The sequence below is a fragment of the Macrosteles quadrilineatus genome, unplaced genomic scaffold (genome assembly GCF_028750875.1).
Source record: "Macrosteles quadrilineatus isolate MER2022 unplaced genomic scaffold, UCM_ALF_1.0 Scaffold_8__2_contigs__length_117827958, whole genome shotgun sequence".
NCBI lineage: Eukaryota > Metazoa > Arthropoda > Insecta > Hemiptera > Cicadellidae > Macrosteles > Macrosteles quadrilineatus.
In genome coordinates, this window is record NW_026542601.1 from 46,811,818 (window position 1) to 46,832,062 (window position 20,245).

General features: G+C 34.6%; 1 protein-coding gene across 2 annotated transcripts in view; it reads right to left on the reverse strand.

Moving 5' to 3' along the window:
* LOC129000855 (uncharacterized) overlaps positions 1 to 20,245 on the reverse strand; it is a 253,328-nt gene that overhangs the window by 177,311 nt on the left and 55,772 nt on the right. For both annotated transcript variants that reach the window (XM_054427905.1, XM_054427904.1), the window contains exons 9-12: positions 10,131 to 10,543; positions 9,406 to 9,439; positions 1,544 to 1,872; positions 1,102 to 1,147 (exon numbers count right to left, since the gene is read on the reverse strand). In XM_054427905.1, coding sequence (XP_054283880.1) covers positions 1,102 to 1,147; positions 1,544 to 1,872; positions 9,406 to 9,439; positions 10,131 to 10,543 — 822 coding nt within the window. The remainder of the gene's footprint in view (positions 1 to 1,101; positions 1,148 to 1,543; positions 1,873 to 9,405; positions 9,440 to 10,130; positions 10,544 to 20,245) is intronic.

Genomic DNA, 20,245 nt, shown 5'->3' on the forward strand with positions numbered 1-20,245 from the left:
TTGAAAAATTATTTTTGTTCATAGAATAACATTATAAATGCCTCAAATTCAATTTTTTATTTTTTACCTCATAACTCATTTATCGAACCAAAATATCCGACACAAAATTTACATTGGTCATGTTAAATAATAGAACTAAAATTAAAATAAACAATAGACAATGTTGCTTCAATAAAACAATATCAATTACTTCTTACAACAAAAAAAAACTAACTAAACTAAATAACTTTTTATTATGAAATTAAACCGCATAACCTAACCAAACCAACCAAACGTGCTGACAATGAAAAAATCTAATGAAGGTGTATTAATCGAAAAAATAGTTCTGTTCATAAAATAAAATTATAAATGCCTCAAATCCTATTTTATAATTTTTTTATTATAATATCATAACCTAACCAAACTAACCAGACTTGCTAATAATGAAAAATCAAATGAAGCTTTAACAGAAAAAAAATATTTGTGTTCATAAAATAAAACTATAAATGGGTCAAATTCAATTTCATAATGTTTTAATTATAAAATTAAACCGTCATAACCTAACCGGACCAACCAAACCTGTTGATAATGAAAAAATCCAATACAAAAAAATTGTGCTATGAATAGGGTTCGAACCCGGGCCTTCTGATCATTAGCCCAGCAATCTATCCATTACACCCCCGAGGCCGTAGGTATCAGCCGTATCGTCGCGGTAATGATGTTCCCTCAGCCAATCAGAAACCTCAAAATAATACTGTAGGCAACACTAATCCTGAAATAAAAATGCAGCTATTTTCAAGCGTACACGGATTACATGCATAATAAAAGCACACTGTTTTGTGTTGTTTCGTTGGAATACTGTTGTGCGCCAAAGTAAAAACTGCGCACCAAAGTATGGCTTTCTATACTATAATCTGTGCAAAACAAAGTTTTACTTATTTGGCCAATTAAAATGTCCTTTTCCAAATTACTGTCCATACTGTGTTTTTTATGCATTCCGTCTTAATATCTTTACAATAACTTTTTACACTACCACTACCGTTAAATTTCATGCTTATAGAGTTCATGTTAAGTGTTAGTATGTATTCAAATATAGTTAATTAAATAATTAGGACTACTCACTATCTATAATAGACTGACAACCTTTGCTGTGTTCATTATCGTATTTCTGAAACAGGATTAAACTCAGTAAATACAAATGTAAAAACGTTGAGGTTAGCTACACCAATGGCAAAACTATTCTTAACGTATTTCCATTCTAAGCTAAAGTGTTATCTACGTATCCATGTAAGATCGTTATTCAAAAGTAGACTAAAGCAAACTTTTCTTGGTATGCAAATCTGCTGTGCCGTACTTTCTTTAATTGGGAATAGATAGCATAGTGATATTCCAAAATCACCAATATGAATCATACTAAAATCAAGTGTATCTATTCCCAATTTAAGAAATTTGCTAAAATGACAAATCCATGTCCGTTCCGTTCTCCTTACTTTCATATTCACATTTCTATACGCATGAAAAGTGCTTTTGTGTCCTAACTAAAAGAGTAAGAGGTAACACTTACCTCGAAAGAGTAGTAGTTGTATCGGTTCAATGCGTCACTTTGATGAAACTCGTAATAAAAAAGCCAAATTTTCTTGTCATCTCTCGTCAGCTGTTCCATACACGTAAATCGATCTTTACAATCCATGTAACCATATTCCTTTTTTTCTTTTTTTTCCTCAAAGAATCCCATGTATACTTTAATAGAACTCAGATCTTTTAAAACTATGGGTGAAAAATGGGTTCCTAATGAATTTCTGAGTATATAGCCATTTTTGGACAGATCCATAATTATAATATTATTAGATGGTTCGAAGTAATGATTACTAATGTCGTCTTCATCATCATAACCTGTTAGAAAGATGAATGAGTTATAAATCTTAATTATACGTTTTTACTTTCCCTCCTATAATTATAGAATGTTGAATAGTGAGTGTGGTGGATACGGATAAAGTATTCGTCAACATTTTCGAGTTTGAGTTTTGGGTAGATATACAGTATAAAAAAGTGGTTTCCGAAGTGATGTTTGTCCGTGTGTGTGAGTGTATGTGTTTTTTCTGTATGGTGGATGTGTATAAGCTACAGACCACACCTGTAGTCCGATAATAAGGACATTTGGTGTGTAGGTACGAATCCATGATATCTCCAAATGTCTTTTATTTTTTTAACTGTAATTTTTTTATAAAAAATCAAAAATAACACAAAATTAGTCTGTTTCAAAAATCATAGTCCAAATTTCAAAAGGTATTGTAACCTATGTTATTTTCCCATAAACCCCATAAAATAACGGAAGAGCAGATTTTTATAAAAAACTGGTTCTTATTAAATTGATGATATCATGGTCCTTATAATTCTAAACAAAATAGTGCAACCCCCCCCCCATTGCTGCAAACACCACAGTCCAAAAATTAATGCAACTTTAGTGATTTTCCTTACCAAATATAATACTCCCACCGCTTACCCTTATAATAGTTCTTGAAGAGCTAAATGGACAGAGTGTGTGCCAACATGCTGATACTTTATTGAATCATACTACTATTGTTAGTGTGTTGTCAATGTGTTAGTGTAATTATTATTATGGAACGTAAAACACCTTCACAAAGAAAGCAACATCGAGCGTTTGCTGGGTCACGGTGGCCATAGAGAAGTATTGTACTTAGGAAATATTCAATGGTTTTAATGTGGTATATCTAACAAGTGTGGTATTGTGATGTATCTATCAAGTGTGGCACTATGGTGTATCTTTCAAGTTTGGTATTGTGGTGTAACAACCAATTGTGGTTTTGTGGTGTATATAAGCAAGTGTGGTGATTTAGTGTATCCACCAAGTGTGTTATTGTTGTAAAAAAAAGAAATAATAATAAATAAAATTGCCTTTTATCCGAGCGTCTTTCAGTGTTTTACAAAGTATTTTAGGTCAATATACTAACTTAAAAAATAGACAACAATTATGATACAAAAACAATGGTTATGACAAAAAAATACAGGCTATAAATGTGTAACTACCAAGTGTGATGATGTGGTATATCTACCAAGTGTGAAGTGTGGTAATATACCAAGTGTGGTGTTGTGGTGTATCTGCCAAATGTCTTTGACTCCACCTCTGTGGTGTTTGTGTATGTATATGTATGAATTATTATTATTATTTTTTTTAAGCCTCCTAACGCTCAGTGGCTACACAAGAAGCCAGCTATACTGGGTTATTTTCTACTAAGTGCATTAATTTTTACCAGGTATTCTATTCACTAAAAGGAACAAAAAGTGCCAAACAAAAATTTTCCAACCCCACCCGTTAGGCTGTAATGGCCGATTATATGAATTTTTAAAATTACCTGTAGTAGCTTCACTAAAACGAGCATAGAAATTAAGCTAATACACGTACAGCACCAATGAAAATAGCGTTAAATGTCCTACAAAACCATTGCAACATCTATTATATTATTAAAGTGATACAATCAAATTTTATGTAAACGGTTAAGGTCATTTACCAAATAAAAATATAGGCCTATGGTACATAAAAATGAAGCTTAGAGTGTGTAGATTTGCCGAAAAGTATTGATATGGACGAATTTCCTAAGGGCTCTGCCTCACAGGCTGATTTCCAAAGGGCTACGCCTGGCATGCTTCCAAAGTTTACATGATTTAATTTAATTTTTTTAATGAAACAGCTGGTCAGTACAATGAACTGTTGTTTGTTTATTAACTCGAAAAAGATGTTTGTGATTTGTTTGCTTTTACATAGATTTAGGAGGGTTATGTTTGGTTTTAAATAAAAGTTGTAGGTATACGTTTTGTAAAGTATTGCTCAAAGTTTCATTTTGTAATTTATATTGTAAGCTACATGTGAAGAGGCTTGACTAAAGTTGAAGAATAATGGTAAAACATGTAATTCGTGAAGCATCAATATGAATCAATTGATGCTGTTGCTACACTAAGGTACGTTGTCATATACTTTTGGATCTATTAACATAAAAAGTAGGAGTTTGAAAGTAAGTAGGTTTACACTTTTAAATCAGTTTATATTTTCAAACTAAATCATAAAGTTGCCGTATTTTAAAACACACATCAGAATTACTTTAATAGCTCTCTAGGTCACATATTCTTCCCGTTGCAAAGCACGGGTATAGCAGCTTGTCTTTAACACACAACTATATTTTCACCGTTGTATGTCTCAAATAACATAAATAAAGAAGTTTATAAATTACTTCTTTACAACTTCAATGTGGCGTTACAACTAATAACACAATTGTGACGTTTTGTCAAATTACGTAAAAGACGTTTGCATTTCATGACCTTTAAAATGATGTAACCCATAAGGTTATTGCTGTAAGCTCGAAAAATTAGGTCAAAACTGGATAAACTTTGTTTACAAAACCAGCTGATTTCAATTGTTGGCTTGTAAACATTCAAATTATTAACTATTTCATGAACATACTTGGAAAATATTATAATTGCTAAGTGCTATGTCAGTTTTACCCAACGAAGTATCTTGATATGATTTTATTTCACGGCTTTTGTTCTCAAATGCGGCTGTAATCTGGCGTGAATACAGTCGTCAGTTTCCTAATAGTTGACTTTCAAATGAACGAAGATTCATTAGTGTCTATACGAGTTTCCATGAGCACTAAACATCGTTCTGTTGGGAACGTGATACAAAATGTGTGTGTGTTTGTTTAAGAAGCTGTGTCAGATGTGTTGGGGTGGTTTGAGGACGATCCACAGACAAGAACAACAGAACAGTTTCTCGTGACTTAAGTATTTCTCAGCTATTGAGAAAGGGAAAATTGCATCCCTACCATTCCACACTAGTACAGATTATTGAACCAAGAGATTGTCTACAGAGACTTCAGTTCTGTCACATTTGAGAATAGAACCCGTAAAATAAAATCATATCAAGATACTTCGTTGGTAAACACCGACATAGTCACGAGAAACTGTCTTTGTTCTTGTCCGTGGGTCGTCCTCAAACCACCCCTAACACATCTGATACAGCTTCTTAAACACACACACATCTTGTATCACGTTCCCAACACGATGTTTAGTGCTAATGGAAACTCGTATGGACACTGATGAATCTTTTTTCATTTGAAAGTCACCTATTAGGAAACTGACGACTGTATTCACGCCAGATTACAGCCGCATTTGAGAACAAAAGCCGTGAAATAAAATCATATCAAGATTCTTCGTTGGGTAAAACTGTCATAGCACTAAGCAATTATTGAGCGGAGCGAGCGAAGCTCTTATACGTCGACTTTTATGCATTTCGTAATACGCAAACTCCTCCTAGACGGCTGAATCAATCGTTTTCAAAATTTGCATGGTGATAAAGACCATATCGGTGAGTGCCAACATCTATGTGGCGTTAGAAAAGTCTCTCAGGAATCCGCCCCACTGGGTCTCAAAGTTTCAATGTAATCCTTATGGGAGCAGGATTTGACACATACACAAAGACATGTGATCACCTGTTGACGTTTGAATGCAGTAGATAAAGAAATAGTTGATAGCATTATTCCACAGATATTAGAACAGAAACGGTGGTTTGGATCATAAATATAATCAAATGACGACACTAGCCTGAGGTCCGTGACGTAGGAAGTGGTGAAGGAAGTAGTAAAGGTGGGCAGTCTGGAGTGTGGAAACTGTTTAAGACGATTAGATTTAGGTAGTTAACTGCATTCCTAAAATTCTATGGGAAGGGAAGAAAACGGGTCCGTGGCGTAGGAAGTGGTGAAGGAAATAGCCAAGGCGACTGTCCGGAGTGTGGGAACTGTTTGTGACGATTAGATTAAGGTATCCTAAAATGCTATGGGAAGAGAGGGAAACATGTCCACGACGTAGGGGGTAGTGAAGAAAGAAGTAAAGGTGGGCAGTGTTGAGTGTGGGAATGGATTAATGTATCTGCAATGCTAAACTGCTATGGGAAGAGACTGTAGACTGTAGGTTAAAATGATTACGAAGCATGAATCGTTACATATTTCGATACGTATACAATCGTTTACAATAGAAATTTAGAACTGAGTTGACAACAGCTAAGTCTTACTCCATAGAGGCTAAACACGAATTTTACTCCTTAAAGAGTAAAAATGCTACTTTAGACCCGCATCGCATGCATTAACGACTGTTTTTACTGCAGTTTGACAAAAACTATATAATATGAACCCTTGATGACCCCGCTCAATTTTGTGGATGCCTCTGCGAACGCCACCTAGTAATATTTTCCAAATATGTTCATGGAGTAGTTAATAATTTGAATGTTTACAAGCCAACAACTGAAATCAGCTGGTATTGTTAACAAAGTTTATCACCCAGCTGATCAGATGTCAGCTAATAAAAAAATTGCAAAGAAATTAACAGATGCTATATTACATTTGGTTAAATACAACGGTGAAAATATAGTTGTATGTTAAAGATGTTGCAATGGTTTTGTAGCGAATTCAACGCTATTTCCATTGGTATAAGTTATTACGCTGTGCGTGTATTGGCTTATTTTCTATACAAGTTTTAGTGAAGCTACTGCAGGTAATTTTAAAAATTCACATAATCGGCCATTAGAGCCTAACGGGTGGGGTTGGAAAATTTTGGTATGGCATTTTTTGTTTCTTTTAGTGAGTAGAATACCTGGTAAAAGTTGACGCACTTAGTATAAACTCACCCTGTATGGGTGATATCAGTCACCCCTTGAAACAAGGCCACGCAACTAGTAGCTTCGGCCAAATTTAAGAACCTCTTCCCTGGATTCCTGACACAGGAAAACATTGTATTTAGCAAGTATTTCACTTTGGACCGGTCATTAAACTCTAGAAGAGTAAAGGAAAATTATGTCTTCCCTCACAGTTTTTATGGGGAATATTGAACCGCCACGAGTTTTATGACCGTCCCGAGATACTTGAACCGCCACGATCATTAGTGCGGATTATAAGGGTCAGTTTTGCAGGGTTGAAAAACAGTTGAACTGCCACGCGGGTTCTGCAGGTAGCGAGGGAACTTTTTGAAATATTTATCCCTCCAGTTTTAGATATAAGATGGACTAAGAGTCAAGATTTAAGGAACAATAATAATTCAAGCAACCAACTGTAGTTATTAGTACAGGTTATCATAATACAATAACTCTAGTACAGTTATCATATTATTATTATAGTATAAACCGTGCGACAAAGTAAGTAAATCAAGCAATTAGCAGCTTTTTGTACTATAAACAGTGCAAGAGGAACTAAGGTAGCCAACTTTGTCGGGTGACTGTAGGAAAAATCGTTTTCACCCTTATCAACTATGCATAAAATATATCACGGATTTTGAACTGCAATTATTTTTACAGCTGACGGACAATATGGATACAATTGTGGACTTAAGAATTGCGGTCAATGTAACTCATAACATGGTTCCTCAATGCATTTAAAGCTAACTTTTAAATAGGTTTAAGTTGGCATAACTAGTACTTAACATGGTTATACAATTTATTAAAAACAACTATCTTATCGAAAGAATTAAATCAGTTTTGTTCATTAGGTCGTTGAATCCTGGAAAATAACTGGTTTGTTATACATTTTAGTTGGCTTATAGTTAGTATATATTTTAGAGCCAAGAATTAAACAAGTCTGGAATAAATATAAAAAATATTACAGTTGAACATTCCATAGTTGATATAAGCTTTATATCAATAAATAATTCGTAATACTTAAGATACAAATTGTTTGTTGATGATTTATGCAAAAACAAAGTTTACCTGCTTACTGCATACTTATGTTAACAGTTATGTACAAATGTAGACATACAAATGAATACCACACCGTCTATACTAAGCGTGAATTCTCCAGGTTGCCAGAAGTTTTACCCTCTGTACATATTTCTAAGATTTCAGAGAAATGGCGATGTACGGAATGGAATTTCAACCCCCCCCCCCTCAAGAAAAATTATTTGTGTCGCCAAGTCATAGTTTTACCCCCTGTATACATTACTTAGGTTCCACAAAAATGTCGATGTATGAGGAATTTCAGGCCCAAAATGAGGCTAACACAAAACACTGAATTAACGTACAAACATAGAAATAAATAGTTAATATGTTTCTAAAAAAAAAAAAATTAAATTAAAAATAGGAAGGAACTATGAGAAAAACGAATATCCTTAATACTTACATTGTGTTTCTGTACAATGAACTACATAGTTTTTTTGCTGGCAGTAGCCTTGAATCTCCTAGCTTGCCTCCTAGTCCGTCCTATATCTAAGTGGGAAACTGGAGGGATAAATATTTCAAAAAGTTCCCTCGCTACCTGCAGAACCTGCGTGGCAGTTCAACTGTATTTCAAACCTGCAAAACTGACCCTTATAATCCGCTCTAATGATCGTGGCGGTTCAAGTATCTCGGGACGGCCATAAAAATCGTGGCGGTTCAATAACAGCCGTTTTTATACCGTTACGGATATTATTTGTAGCCGATTTCAGGTCCACGACGGATTTTAACTAGGTGACCTGTATCGGACCTATTGGAAGAAGGATAGTGGATATTTTTATTTTACTGCGGTTATTAACAGCTCACATGAGCATCCTTATTTACTCCTTTATTTACTTTTTGTACTCATTGTATTTGCATGAGGTTTGGGAGAGAAATGTTCTTATCGAAGAGCGCGGTGCTTCGGAGCCCAAGGTCACGGGTTCAAATCCCGCCAATCATTAATAGATTTTATCCATGTGATAACACCGCGACCCTCTTGGAGTAGCCTGAAGTAATGCTTGAGAACAGTTCCAGGCTAGAATATAGCGTCCTAAGGATGTGAAGGTAAGACATAAAAATACAAGGGGTAAAGAGTTTCTATGCCTATTCTAGGGTGTTTTATATTTCATAATTGTATGAAACAGTTTATTTGATTATTATCCACGTCTGAAGTTTCTTAATTTAAACTTGCTATTTTTATTTAAACGCAATGAGGTTAGTACATTCCTAAAACTTAACGATGTTTCTTATACCATCGCTATTTGTTTATAGTAAGTTACCACAGAACCACGCTAAAATGTTATCTTACAACTAAAAGATTAAAACTATATTAAACATTAATAATGGGTTTATATGTCGAGCGCATCGGATGAAAACATATTACTTAAACTTTTACTACCCTTACTTGGCGAATCTCCAACATGTATTAATCTTAAACACTTTTTCAGAATATTGAAAATGTTTCATTGTACAACTCTATCACAAGATTTTAGTTACCCATTTTACGATGTGAAGTGTTTCTTTCAAAAGGTTATTTTAATTATTGAATACGGTACTTAAGCTTATTTTATAAAACTATTCAATATTATTACTCAATATATATATATTATTTTACTCAATATATTAAGTAATAAGTGAAATTAATATTGATAAAATTACTCTTTATCCTCACGTACTTGTGTCATCAACTCGTTTCCAAGGGACGGCAGCCTGAAAAACACATTTTAGTTACTACTCAAATTTAAGGAAATCAACAAGTGGGAAATGCGTTATGTAGAACAAAAATATAGAGTAACATAAATAGCATGACTTCAGTGTATTGCAACATTAACATTCAAACAGAAAATGTTATACTGTACATGGTTATACTGTAGTGGAAGTCACATCCGACTACTGACCAAGGGAGATCAGGAAATGGAGTATTAATCAAGGGTTCCTTTCGTTGATTCCTATGGAGCATGCATGTATAACAATCCATCACTTTTTGTTTGACATCGTTGGACACTTACAATACTGTTGGAGTGATAGCTGCCTCTAATACAAGACTATGGCGTTAAGGCCACACCGCACGTCCACGCTAGCTACGCGCCAATTCACACAGCCACGGATGCTATACTATGGTAATGATAGTTATAACAAACGTAGAAACATAAACATTGAACAGAAACTCCATTATGAATAGTGCAACAGTTGTAGTGGTAGGCCGGGCCGGGACTGCGACGTTTTGGTCTCGCCACGGCCTTGTACTTCAGGAGGCTATGATTGAGTCGTTAATACCTGTTGTGAATTCAATCAGCGCAACGCTTCACTCGATTTTAGGATAAACATATGGGGAATTTAGAAGGAAAAATCCTCCGTATGACTTAGATATAGAGTGCCTAAACATTATCCTAAAACTCACCTGTGACCACTTAACAATATTTTTAATGTCGGGTTCACATCCCAAGATGTAAGTCTTGTGTTTTCTCGTCCGTGTTTGGCAATCTAAACACATATTGTAGCAGAACCAATGGTCTTCGGCAGTTTCACGACTTCCTATCGTAACGTAATTTTCTCTCTCTCTTTTGTTATATACGAAATGTATATACGATTTTATATCCAAGTCCGAATTCGACTCGCAGGGAAAACCTGTTATTGAAACTATAACTTTATTTTTCGAAGACTTTATAACTCCAACATGTCGTTCATTTTCTAAATAGCATTCCAGAAACTTGTAATCTTCCACAAAGTGCTTCGACTTTAACGATAGATATCTTGCAACTGGTTCGGCTTCAGGCAGGAAATCATAGGATGTTTTTATGTTTTTGGCTGTAACTGAAAAGGTAAACTCATGTGAAACACTTAGTATTTTTATGTTTATTTTCTACCTCCAGCCATAATAGATTATCACTATTACATGTAATGACTCAAAAACCAATGTTTGTAAATATCGTCATTAATTCAATTCCAAAGTAAATTTTGTTTATATTTTTAATATTTGGTCATGTTTATCTTATAAAAATATTGTAAACAATTTATTTGTCTGGATTTCAGATTTCCCCAAATAGCCTGTGTTATAATTAGTAAAACCATATTTTCTCGACATATATATAATTTAATCATAATTTATTCATTGGCTTTACAAAATTATTATTACAAACAACCTCTACAATTAAAATACCATGTAGCTAGGTTCAAGATTACAAACAAAATTCAACACATGTTTGAAATGTGTGAACCCCATAAAAAGTAAAGAAACGATTGTCAACAATGAACAGTGCAGTTAAGGTTTCCATGAAGAAGAGATAATTAGTAAATATTTTAACATAGTTGTGCTAAATTAAATTAAAAAGGAATACAAATTATAAACTAAAGGAAAATAAAGAAAGAAGAATTATGCCTACGTTATCCAGAAGAAAAGTTATTTAAAGAAGATTGTTGAGAAAATTCCATTTAATTATTAATTAAGAATATAGACTCCATCAGCATCTATTTTGAGACTAGACCTACCTACTTTTCATTAACATCAACGAAAGGAAAGAAAAAAATTATCAGAATCAAAATTTGGCTAAATTAAGTTATTGTTATTGTTTCCAAATTATTTTATTGAATTTGACATTAATCCTAAAAAAAAACTTTTCATTCACAGTCTACAAAAATCCCCACCCCCTGAAGAGGTTTGTAACCTAGTTTTTTTAATAATTTATATACCATTTGAGATATTCCCGAGATCAATACAATGATAATTGAGCGGAGCGAGCGAAGCGAGCGAAGCTCTTATACTACACTCCTGCTTTTTTATTACAAATACTCCTCCTGAACGGCTAAAGCGATCTGCATGAAATTTAACACAGTCATAGTAACCAACCATGGGAAGGTATAAATCTGAAACGGTACAAATCGGACCATAGGACTTTTCCCTACATGAATGCAAACTTTTGGAAATTTAACATGGGCCTTATGGGTTAATTGGTCGCCATGTCATTATTTGCGAGTAAACACTAAAAAGTAAACAAGAGCCTCAACATTAGTCAACAAATCTACCACATGATAAATACAGTACAAAAGAAAAAATTGGATAATACTAAAGAGCATATTATAGTATATTGTATGTAATACGAAATGATTAACAATCAGTTCTATATTGAGTGATTAAACTCCATGCCGTTTATATTTAATTGTAAAATGGTTCTGTTCTTTTTAACAACAATGAATAGTTAACTAATTAGGCCTAAGTTTATGTTGCTTGGAGAAGGAGAAGATAAAACGAGGTCATTAAAAAAACACTACAACATAATTATACCAACAAAAATCACACCGCCCTTGATTTGCAAGAAACTTTGTAAAAAATGTTCTTGTAGCTAAAAATACAAAATCGTTTTACGAAATGAAATCACAATCACGTGGTTTACAGGTAAGGTTTAAGACTAAATGGTGTAACTTAGACAATAAAATAGTTGTATTGATAAATTTTATTGCACAATAGGGAAATTTTGAAAGTGGTTGACGACAATTTCTTACTTTTAACTGCTAAAATAAAACTAGACCTAAGTTATAGGCCTATACTAAGTGAGGCTAACCCCAATCCCTCACAACAATAATACTGGTAAACAGTTATTGAGGTAATAGAATTGGTGAGTTTTATGAATGTTCAATGCAACTAAGTCTTCTGTACAAATAAATGATTCTTTTTTTAATAATGAAGAAAGAAGACATTGAAAAAAATAAAGAAAAGCAAATTCTACATACAATGGGTAATAATAATATAATAATAATCGTTATTGCCTTTTAATAATACAGGTATTGCTTAGGCCTACCATGATTCATTTGCAGTATCGAAATTATTGAGCGGAGTGAAGCGAAGCTCTTATACTACACTCACTGCCTTTGTTTTACAAATACAGGTCAGGCTCCACCTGACAGGCTTAAGCGATCTGCAGGAAATTTGGCACAGTCATGTAACCAACCATATGGGAAGGTATAAATCTGAAATGGTAATATTCGGACCACAGGACTTAAACCAATAATAAGGGTTGCCGGAATTAGGCTGATGCACCATATTGCGTTTGGAATCTGTAAATAACTTACAGCATTTTATGTGAGCAAGACGTGCAATTAATGTAGACTTTGAATATCTATCTGATTGGAACATGTTCAATTCCTATTTGCAGTCTACAAATAGGAATTCCACTAATGTGAACCAAATATAACACAATTCGTTGACTTGAACCCGACGTATCATTGACTTTGAATACTGCACATAGACATCCCATATAAGTGAAGCAGAAGTAGGCCTAAGCCTACCATTGACTTCGGATACTGCAATTAGGCATTTTATTTATGTGAACAAAATAAATGGACCATGGATTTATTGAGGATACTGCAAGTAGACTATTCATTTACATGTACCATTGGGTTTGGATACTACAAGTAAACAATCCGTCTACGTGAACCATACGTACTATTGACTTTAGAATCTGTAAATAGGCATTCCATTTATGCGAACCAAATATATCATTGGCATTGGATACTGCAAGTAGACATTTAATTTATGAGAACCAGATGAAACATAGAATACGGTTCCTGCAAGTAGACGATTCATTCACTTAATCCTGACTTATGATTGACTTTGGATACCTCTGCAAATAGGCATTCTATTTAAAATGCAAAAAAATCATTGATATTGAATATGCTGGCTCCGCTCAATATTGCAAGCAGACAACTGCATTGTACACCTAGTTAATAGGTAACGTATTTATTGTGTCCATCTAATACAACATTAAACTACAACAATCTCTGTTTACAAACAAACCCCAACATCAGGTTTTATATAATCATATGATTTATATAAAGACAGAAGAAGAGACCAGCACATCCTCCTCTCACAAGTCGAGCGTCTTGGGTAGGTCTAGTGAAATTCATCTTTAAGATTCGATAAATTAACTCGGTTTCTTCTTAATCTTCCCCCATTTTCCGTTTCCACTATGTAGGACCTGGGCTGTTCGTGCTTTCGTATGATTCTTCCTTTTACTTGCTTGTCCCTGACATAAACCATTTGTCCATCTTGTAGCTCTTCTCTTTCTCTTTGCATGCCTCTTATCGAACCAGATTTTCCTTTTACTTCTTATATGTTCTTATTTGGATCTCAGTGTTTTAAGATCGGGTGTTTTTGGGACAAGGTTGACAGGAGCAATGGGCACAGTCCCTCTTACCTTTCTGTTCATAAGCAACTCTGAAGGAGAGTAACCATTCTCTAAAGGTGTTGAGCGGTAAGCCAACAGGTCCTGATGTATGTCTTTACACTTGAGAATAATCTTCTTAGCAGTTGCTACTGCTGACTCAGCCAGACCATTGGACTGTGGTTAGTTAGGATTACTAGTTGTTATAGTAAAACCCCAATCTCTTCCAAAGTTCTTAAAATCTTCGCTATCAAACGGGGGACCATTATCACACCTAAGTGTGTGTGGAATACTAAATTGTGAAAAGATCCTTTTCAGTATTTTGATTGTGGGTACTGCAGCAGTCGAATTTGTTGGTATCACATCCAAATACCTTGAGTAGTAGTCCTGTATCACAAAAAACAATTGACCCTTGACTTTGGCGAAGTCACATCCGACTAGGGACCAAGGGAGATCAGGAAATAGAGTATTAATCAAGGGTTCCGTTCGTTGATTCCTATGGAGCATGCATGTATAACAATCCATCACTTTTTGTTTGACATCGTTGGATATCCCAGGCCACCAAACAGTGTCTTGTGCAAGACGTCAACATTTTGTAACTCCTAAGTGGCCAGAAAGTGGCCAGAATGAAGTTTGTTTAAAATCATTGGTCTTAACCCTTGAGGAACAACTATTCTGTTCGCCATAATGAGTAAGCCATTATTCCAAGATAAAGAGTCACGGAACTTGTAGTAGGGAGTTAATTTCGGATCTATTCTACCATTAGAAACCCAACCATTTTCAATGGCATGTTTGATCATCTTTATAGTTAAATCAGACTCCGGCGTTTTTTCAATTTCTCTATGAAGAACATCAGTTACGGGTAAGTTTTCCTTGACACTTGTTATTTCTTCTTCCAAAACTTCACAAGCTGATATTTCTTCATCATTAACATTTAAACCTTCCACTCTAGAGAGAGAGAGTGTCTGGTACAAAAAACTTCTTGCCTGACACATGTTTCAAATCATAATCGAAGACGAAATCGCAATATTCGTGGTGAGAGAGTCTCTAAAATCTTACTTCCCAATAAAGCGACCAGTGGCTTGTGATCTGTGAAAATTTCGAACCTTTTACCGATGATGTACTAAGAGAGTCTCTCACAAGCCCAAGTAACTGCTAGGGCTTCTTTCCCTATCTGGGCGTACGCTTGTTCAGTTGGTGTTAAAGCCCTGGACAAATACATCGCCGGACGGAATGTTCCACCATGTTTTTGCTCCAGACATCCTCCCAACGCAAAAGAGCTAGCATCTGCAAGAACTCTAGTTTCAGCATTAGGATCATACATTGAAAGAACAGGTGCTGTTACAAGTACTTCCTTTATATCGTCAAAGGCTTTCTGTGGCTGTGACCCCAGTAAAAACTTACGCCATCTTTCAGTAGCTTTCGTAAAGGCTGCGATTTACTTAAAATATCTTTCACGAACTTAGTTAAATAATTGTACATACCAAAAAATCTTCTCAATTCATGGACGTTTTTCGGACGAGGCATGCCCAGCACCTCTCTTAGCGTATTTTCATCAGGCCTTATACCCTCACTACTATTTGGTGTCCTAGAAAAATAACAGAATTCTTCCTAAACTCACACTTCTCTTTATTCAACGTGATGTTGTTCTCTCGTAGTCTGGTTAGTACGTTAGTTAAACGCTTGTCATGTTCTTCCAGCGTGTGTCCATAAACAAGTATATCATTCATCATGTTTACGCAGCCCTCCACTCCATTGAGAATTTCGCATAAGCGCCGCTGGTAATGTTCTGGTGCAGAGCATATTCCAAATGGCAAGCGTGTGAAACGATGACTCCCAAATGGCGTGAGAAATGTTGTCAGGCTACGGGATTCTTTAGCTAGGGGTATCTGCCAGAATCCCATCCGTGCATCCAACTTAGAAAAATTACTCCCCCCCTTATTTTAGCCATACATTCATCGGTTGAGGGCAAGATCAATCGTTGGTGAACACCATTCAGTCCCTTCAGTTACCTTTTCAATTATAGCCTACCCAACTCTTCCATTTTAAACAATTCCGTTTTTACTTCATCAACAAGGGGTAATGGAATGCGTCTGGGCGTTGCCACAGCGTAGGGTTGTGATTCGGTTCTCATTTTTATGACATAGGGTTCCCCCTTTAAAACTCTCGGATACGTCGCAAAAAGATCAGGATAGTCTAAGGACGCAACATCCAAGGGTTTTTCGTAACCAAGTTCAGTGTACCTATATAATTAAAGATAACGCTTTAATGGCAGTACGACCAAGTAATGGTTGCTTAAGGCCACGAATGACATAGAGTTCTTCTTCACACTTCCTATCGCGAAGTTTTAAAGAAGATACAAATTTTCCAAGGCAGCTCAGAGGAAATTGGCCAGCAGATTTGATATGCCTACATCCATTAAAAGGCTGTAATGATAAACATGAAACACTCTTTTTCCACAAGGCTTCCGGTATACAGGAAATGTCCGCTCCAGTATCAATTTTAGAAACTACTGGAGTTTCACTTACGTGCAAACATACCTCATTTGGTGGGGTGGTGGACAAGCTATGCACTGAGAACTCAACAGTACCCAGCAAAGCATTTGTGTCACTACCAGAACATTCATCTTCAAATGCTTCAACCTCTTTAACTACTTTCTTCTTTCTTTTGCAACATCGTTCAAAATGTCCCACTATATTGCAATACGTACACCGCACTTTGTATCCTGGGCAGTTTTCTCTGGAGTGATAGTTAGTGTCCCCGCATCGAAAACATTTGAAACCTCTTACTTCTTTACTTATATATTTATTACATTTAGAACCTGGGCCTGAGGACGAGGACTTATCATGTCGGGCTGAAAGAACATCAATGTGCTTTGACGTTACTCCCCTAATCGTTCCTTGCTGCATTTTAACTGATTCCCATAGCTTAGCTTTTTCTACCGCTTCATTCAACAACAGGTTCCTATTCATCTGCAATGATTCTGAAAGTTTGCTGTCAAGTACCCCAACCACGATGCGGTCACGTAGCATCTCGTCTTTAAGTACCCCAAAGCTACAATGTTTGACCAATCTATGAAGAGCTGTTAAGTATAATTCGAAAAATTCCCCTTCAAGCTGGTTCCTCTTATTAAACCGTACTCTTTCATAAACAATGTTGACAGCTTTGTTAAAGTAGTTATTAAAATTGCGTACAAATTCTTCATAAGAGGCGTTAGACAGCGCAAATGAATCTAAAATATACTCAGCATCATCACCCATGGCAAGTAATAAAGAACTGATCTGAGTATCCTGAGGTTCATGGTTTAAAAGTGAAGTGACCCTATACCGTTCGAATTTCCTTATCCAGGATGTCCAATCAGACTCCTGGTTTCCAAAAAAACGATCAAAAGGTGGTGGTACATAAATGTACCTGCCATGAGGAACCATGTCAGATTTGTGAGTCACTGAAGTAGAACTTTGCTGGTTACCTGAAATTTCATTTTCTTCAGTTTCTGCATCAGCTTGATACCTTTGTGACTTTCTGATCTTCCTGTTCGGCATGGTTAGTTCCCGTCTGACACCATGAGATATTCCCGAGATCAATACAATGATAGTTAATAGGTAACATATTTATTGTGTCCATCTAATACAACATTAAACTACAACAATCTCTGTTTACAAACAAACCCCAACATCAGGTTTTATATAATCATATGATTTATATAAAGACAGAAGAAGAGACCAGCACACCATTAAACATTGTATTTTAAAACATCTGTCCCTCGTAATTACTATTGTTTAAACTTTGTTAAGATCAGAATAATTATAAAAATAACAATGAAATATATACAGTAGAGGTTTATTTCATACAAAGCTTGATATTTGTTACACATTACCGCTGTTGCTGTTACATTACTTTGAAACTGTTTCAAATATGTAGTTGATATGTTTTACATACTTTACACCTGCCTATTTATCTTGATTTGTCAAAATATGTTTCTTCTGTTTTGTCTAGAATAGCGTGACATGTTTTATAAGCCAAGACCAATTTACCGTATATCTTTACTACTGAAGAATCAAAGGGGGAGGGGGTCTGTTTGTGTATGTTAGATTATTACGCTGAAAACAAATTAAGATGCTTATACGGGAAATACTTTCACCCTACATATTAGAAGTCATCTCTACTGTAAATTTAATCTAAGTTGTTCATAAACAGTCTTTGAAACATATACTAAATATGACCAAAGAATTATAGTAGTTTTTTAATGTTTTAACTTAATTATTGTTAATTTAGAATCTTTTTACTCCTAAATTCCATTTTCTACTTTTTTCTGCCCCAAAGGGTATATTGATAAAGTATAGTTTTCGTTAAAACTTCTTTGGATTGAGTTATGGTTGGATATGTACGTTCTGGGTCCTCTGAAAAAAAAAAAAAAAAAAAAAAAAAAACTTTCGAAGTCGAACGATTTTTATTGAAATGCGTCCTGGTTATTTGAACTCTAAATAAAATGACTGAAACTTTTGTGATTTTACCTTTATTGAGCGAAGCTCTTTGGGATCAACTTCAATGCAAACAACATAACACCATCACTCAATAACGGCTGAACACATTTCAGCCAAACTTAACAAGACTTCTTAGACTAATAATGAGATGGTTTGTAAACAAATTTCAATTAGATAATGCTAATGCAATTTAAAACGAACTTAAAATTTCAAATTTTTAACATTAGGCTTATGGGACTAAAGTAGCTATGACAGTTTTTTTGTTTACAAGAAAAATATAAACAAGAGAATCATAAGGTATTTCTGGACTTTCTATACTTTTCTTTTAAACGTTTTTAAACCATTCCTATGATTTTAATAAACAAGAAAATGCCGTTAAAACATTTTTTTAAGGGGCGGAATTCACTGAAAATCGAGAAAATATACGGAACTACTTTCTCAATACGCGGAGCATAAACAAGGAGCGGAGGGATACGGACCGGTGACTACTTTCTTGGGAACCTATTTGTGTTGCCAGCTGATTAGAAACAGCCAATGTTAGAAATCAGGATTTAATAAGCGATATATCAAACCGCATCGAAATCGGTATTTAATACGATAATATCTTATAGGTTATATTATGTTGAATTACATCGACGGTACAGTAAGTTATTACACTTATTGATAAAACGCAGATTGAACACTGATCTAATTTAGGCATGTGGGGAGGTAGGAAACGGATACATAAGTAGGATACACAAGTCCAGTTACAACCGTAATAAGTAAATCTGGGCTTATAGAAGTACACTTTTAACCACGGTATGGATAATTGTCTAGGCCTGTCCTGAAGTAGGCTACTAATTTCTAATTATATTATCTACATTGTATATTTAAGGCATGTCTTCCATACTTATATTATTCTGTTTTCACTTTTAAATCAGCTGAATGCGATGTTTACTTATTACTTACTAGCTGTTGTACCCGTGCTTTGCAACGGGAAGAGGACACAAAATATAAACCTTTTAATCTTTAAATCTGTTGCATATAATAGTTACACATCCGCCAACACTTTTAGAAACAAAATTCAACTTTTATAGCCTTAATAGAAACGTTTAAGTTATGACTTTTAAATCTGGTAAGTAGTGGATACCACCATTTTGGTTTTGATTAATTTTAAATCTTGTGTAGGCTGATATGAGAAAAACTGACCAAATCTTCGAATGAAACTTTGACATACATGATTTACCTTCATCTCCCTTAGTTACATATCTTTTAATTTATTATTGACATTTTAAATTTCAATTTTTAAGTTGCTAAAATAGATACTAATTATTAAATTTCACTCTTCCTTATAATAAATCACAAATTCTTCCATCTTCAGTTTCTTCACTTACAATAAATCATTAGAAAAACTATGTCAGCTGTTATAAACTTAAGAAATATTGCTGTGCCTTATCAATAGGTACAGTCTTTTGAAATATTAAAGGAAAAATATCTATAGGTACTATAAAAAATTTTCAACAAATAATTTAGCATTAAAGACAGCAGACAAAACTAATATGATTATTAAAGCATCAAGGACTAAAAAATGTAAAAGCAAATACAGTATATGTTTCATTGCATCTCTGATTCTACTCTAAAAAAATATCAACAAACAACTTAATATAAAAAACCAGTTCTTTTAATCAGTTCCATTGTCCATTGCCTTTACATTTTCACACTTACCATTAAGTAAACATAGTAACAGATATTTCATTGATTTTAGAAACAAAAGAACACTGTGTACTGCTTAGTTTTATGATATTTTCCTTGGTTTAATTTAGTCAGTGGTGTGGCAAAACACACATAATAAATGTATCAAATAAAGTAAATGTGAACTGAAAGCTATGTTAAGA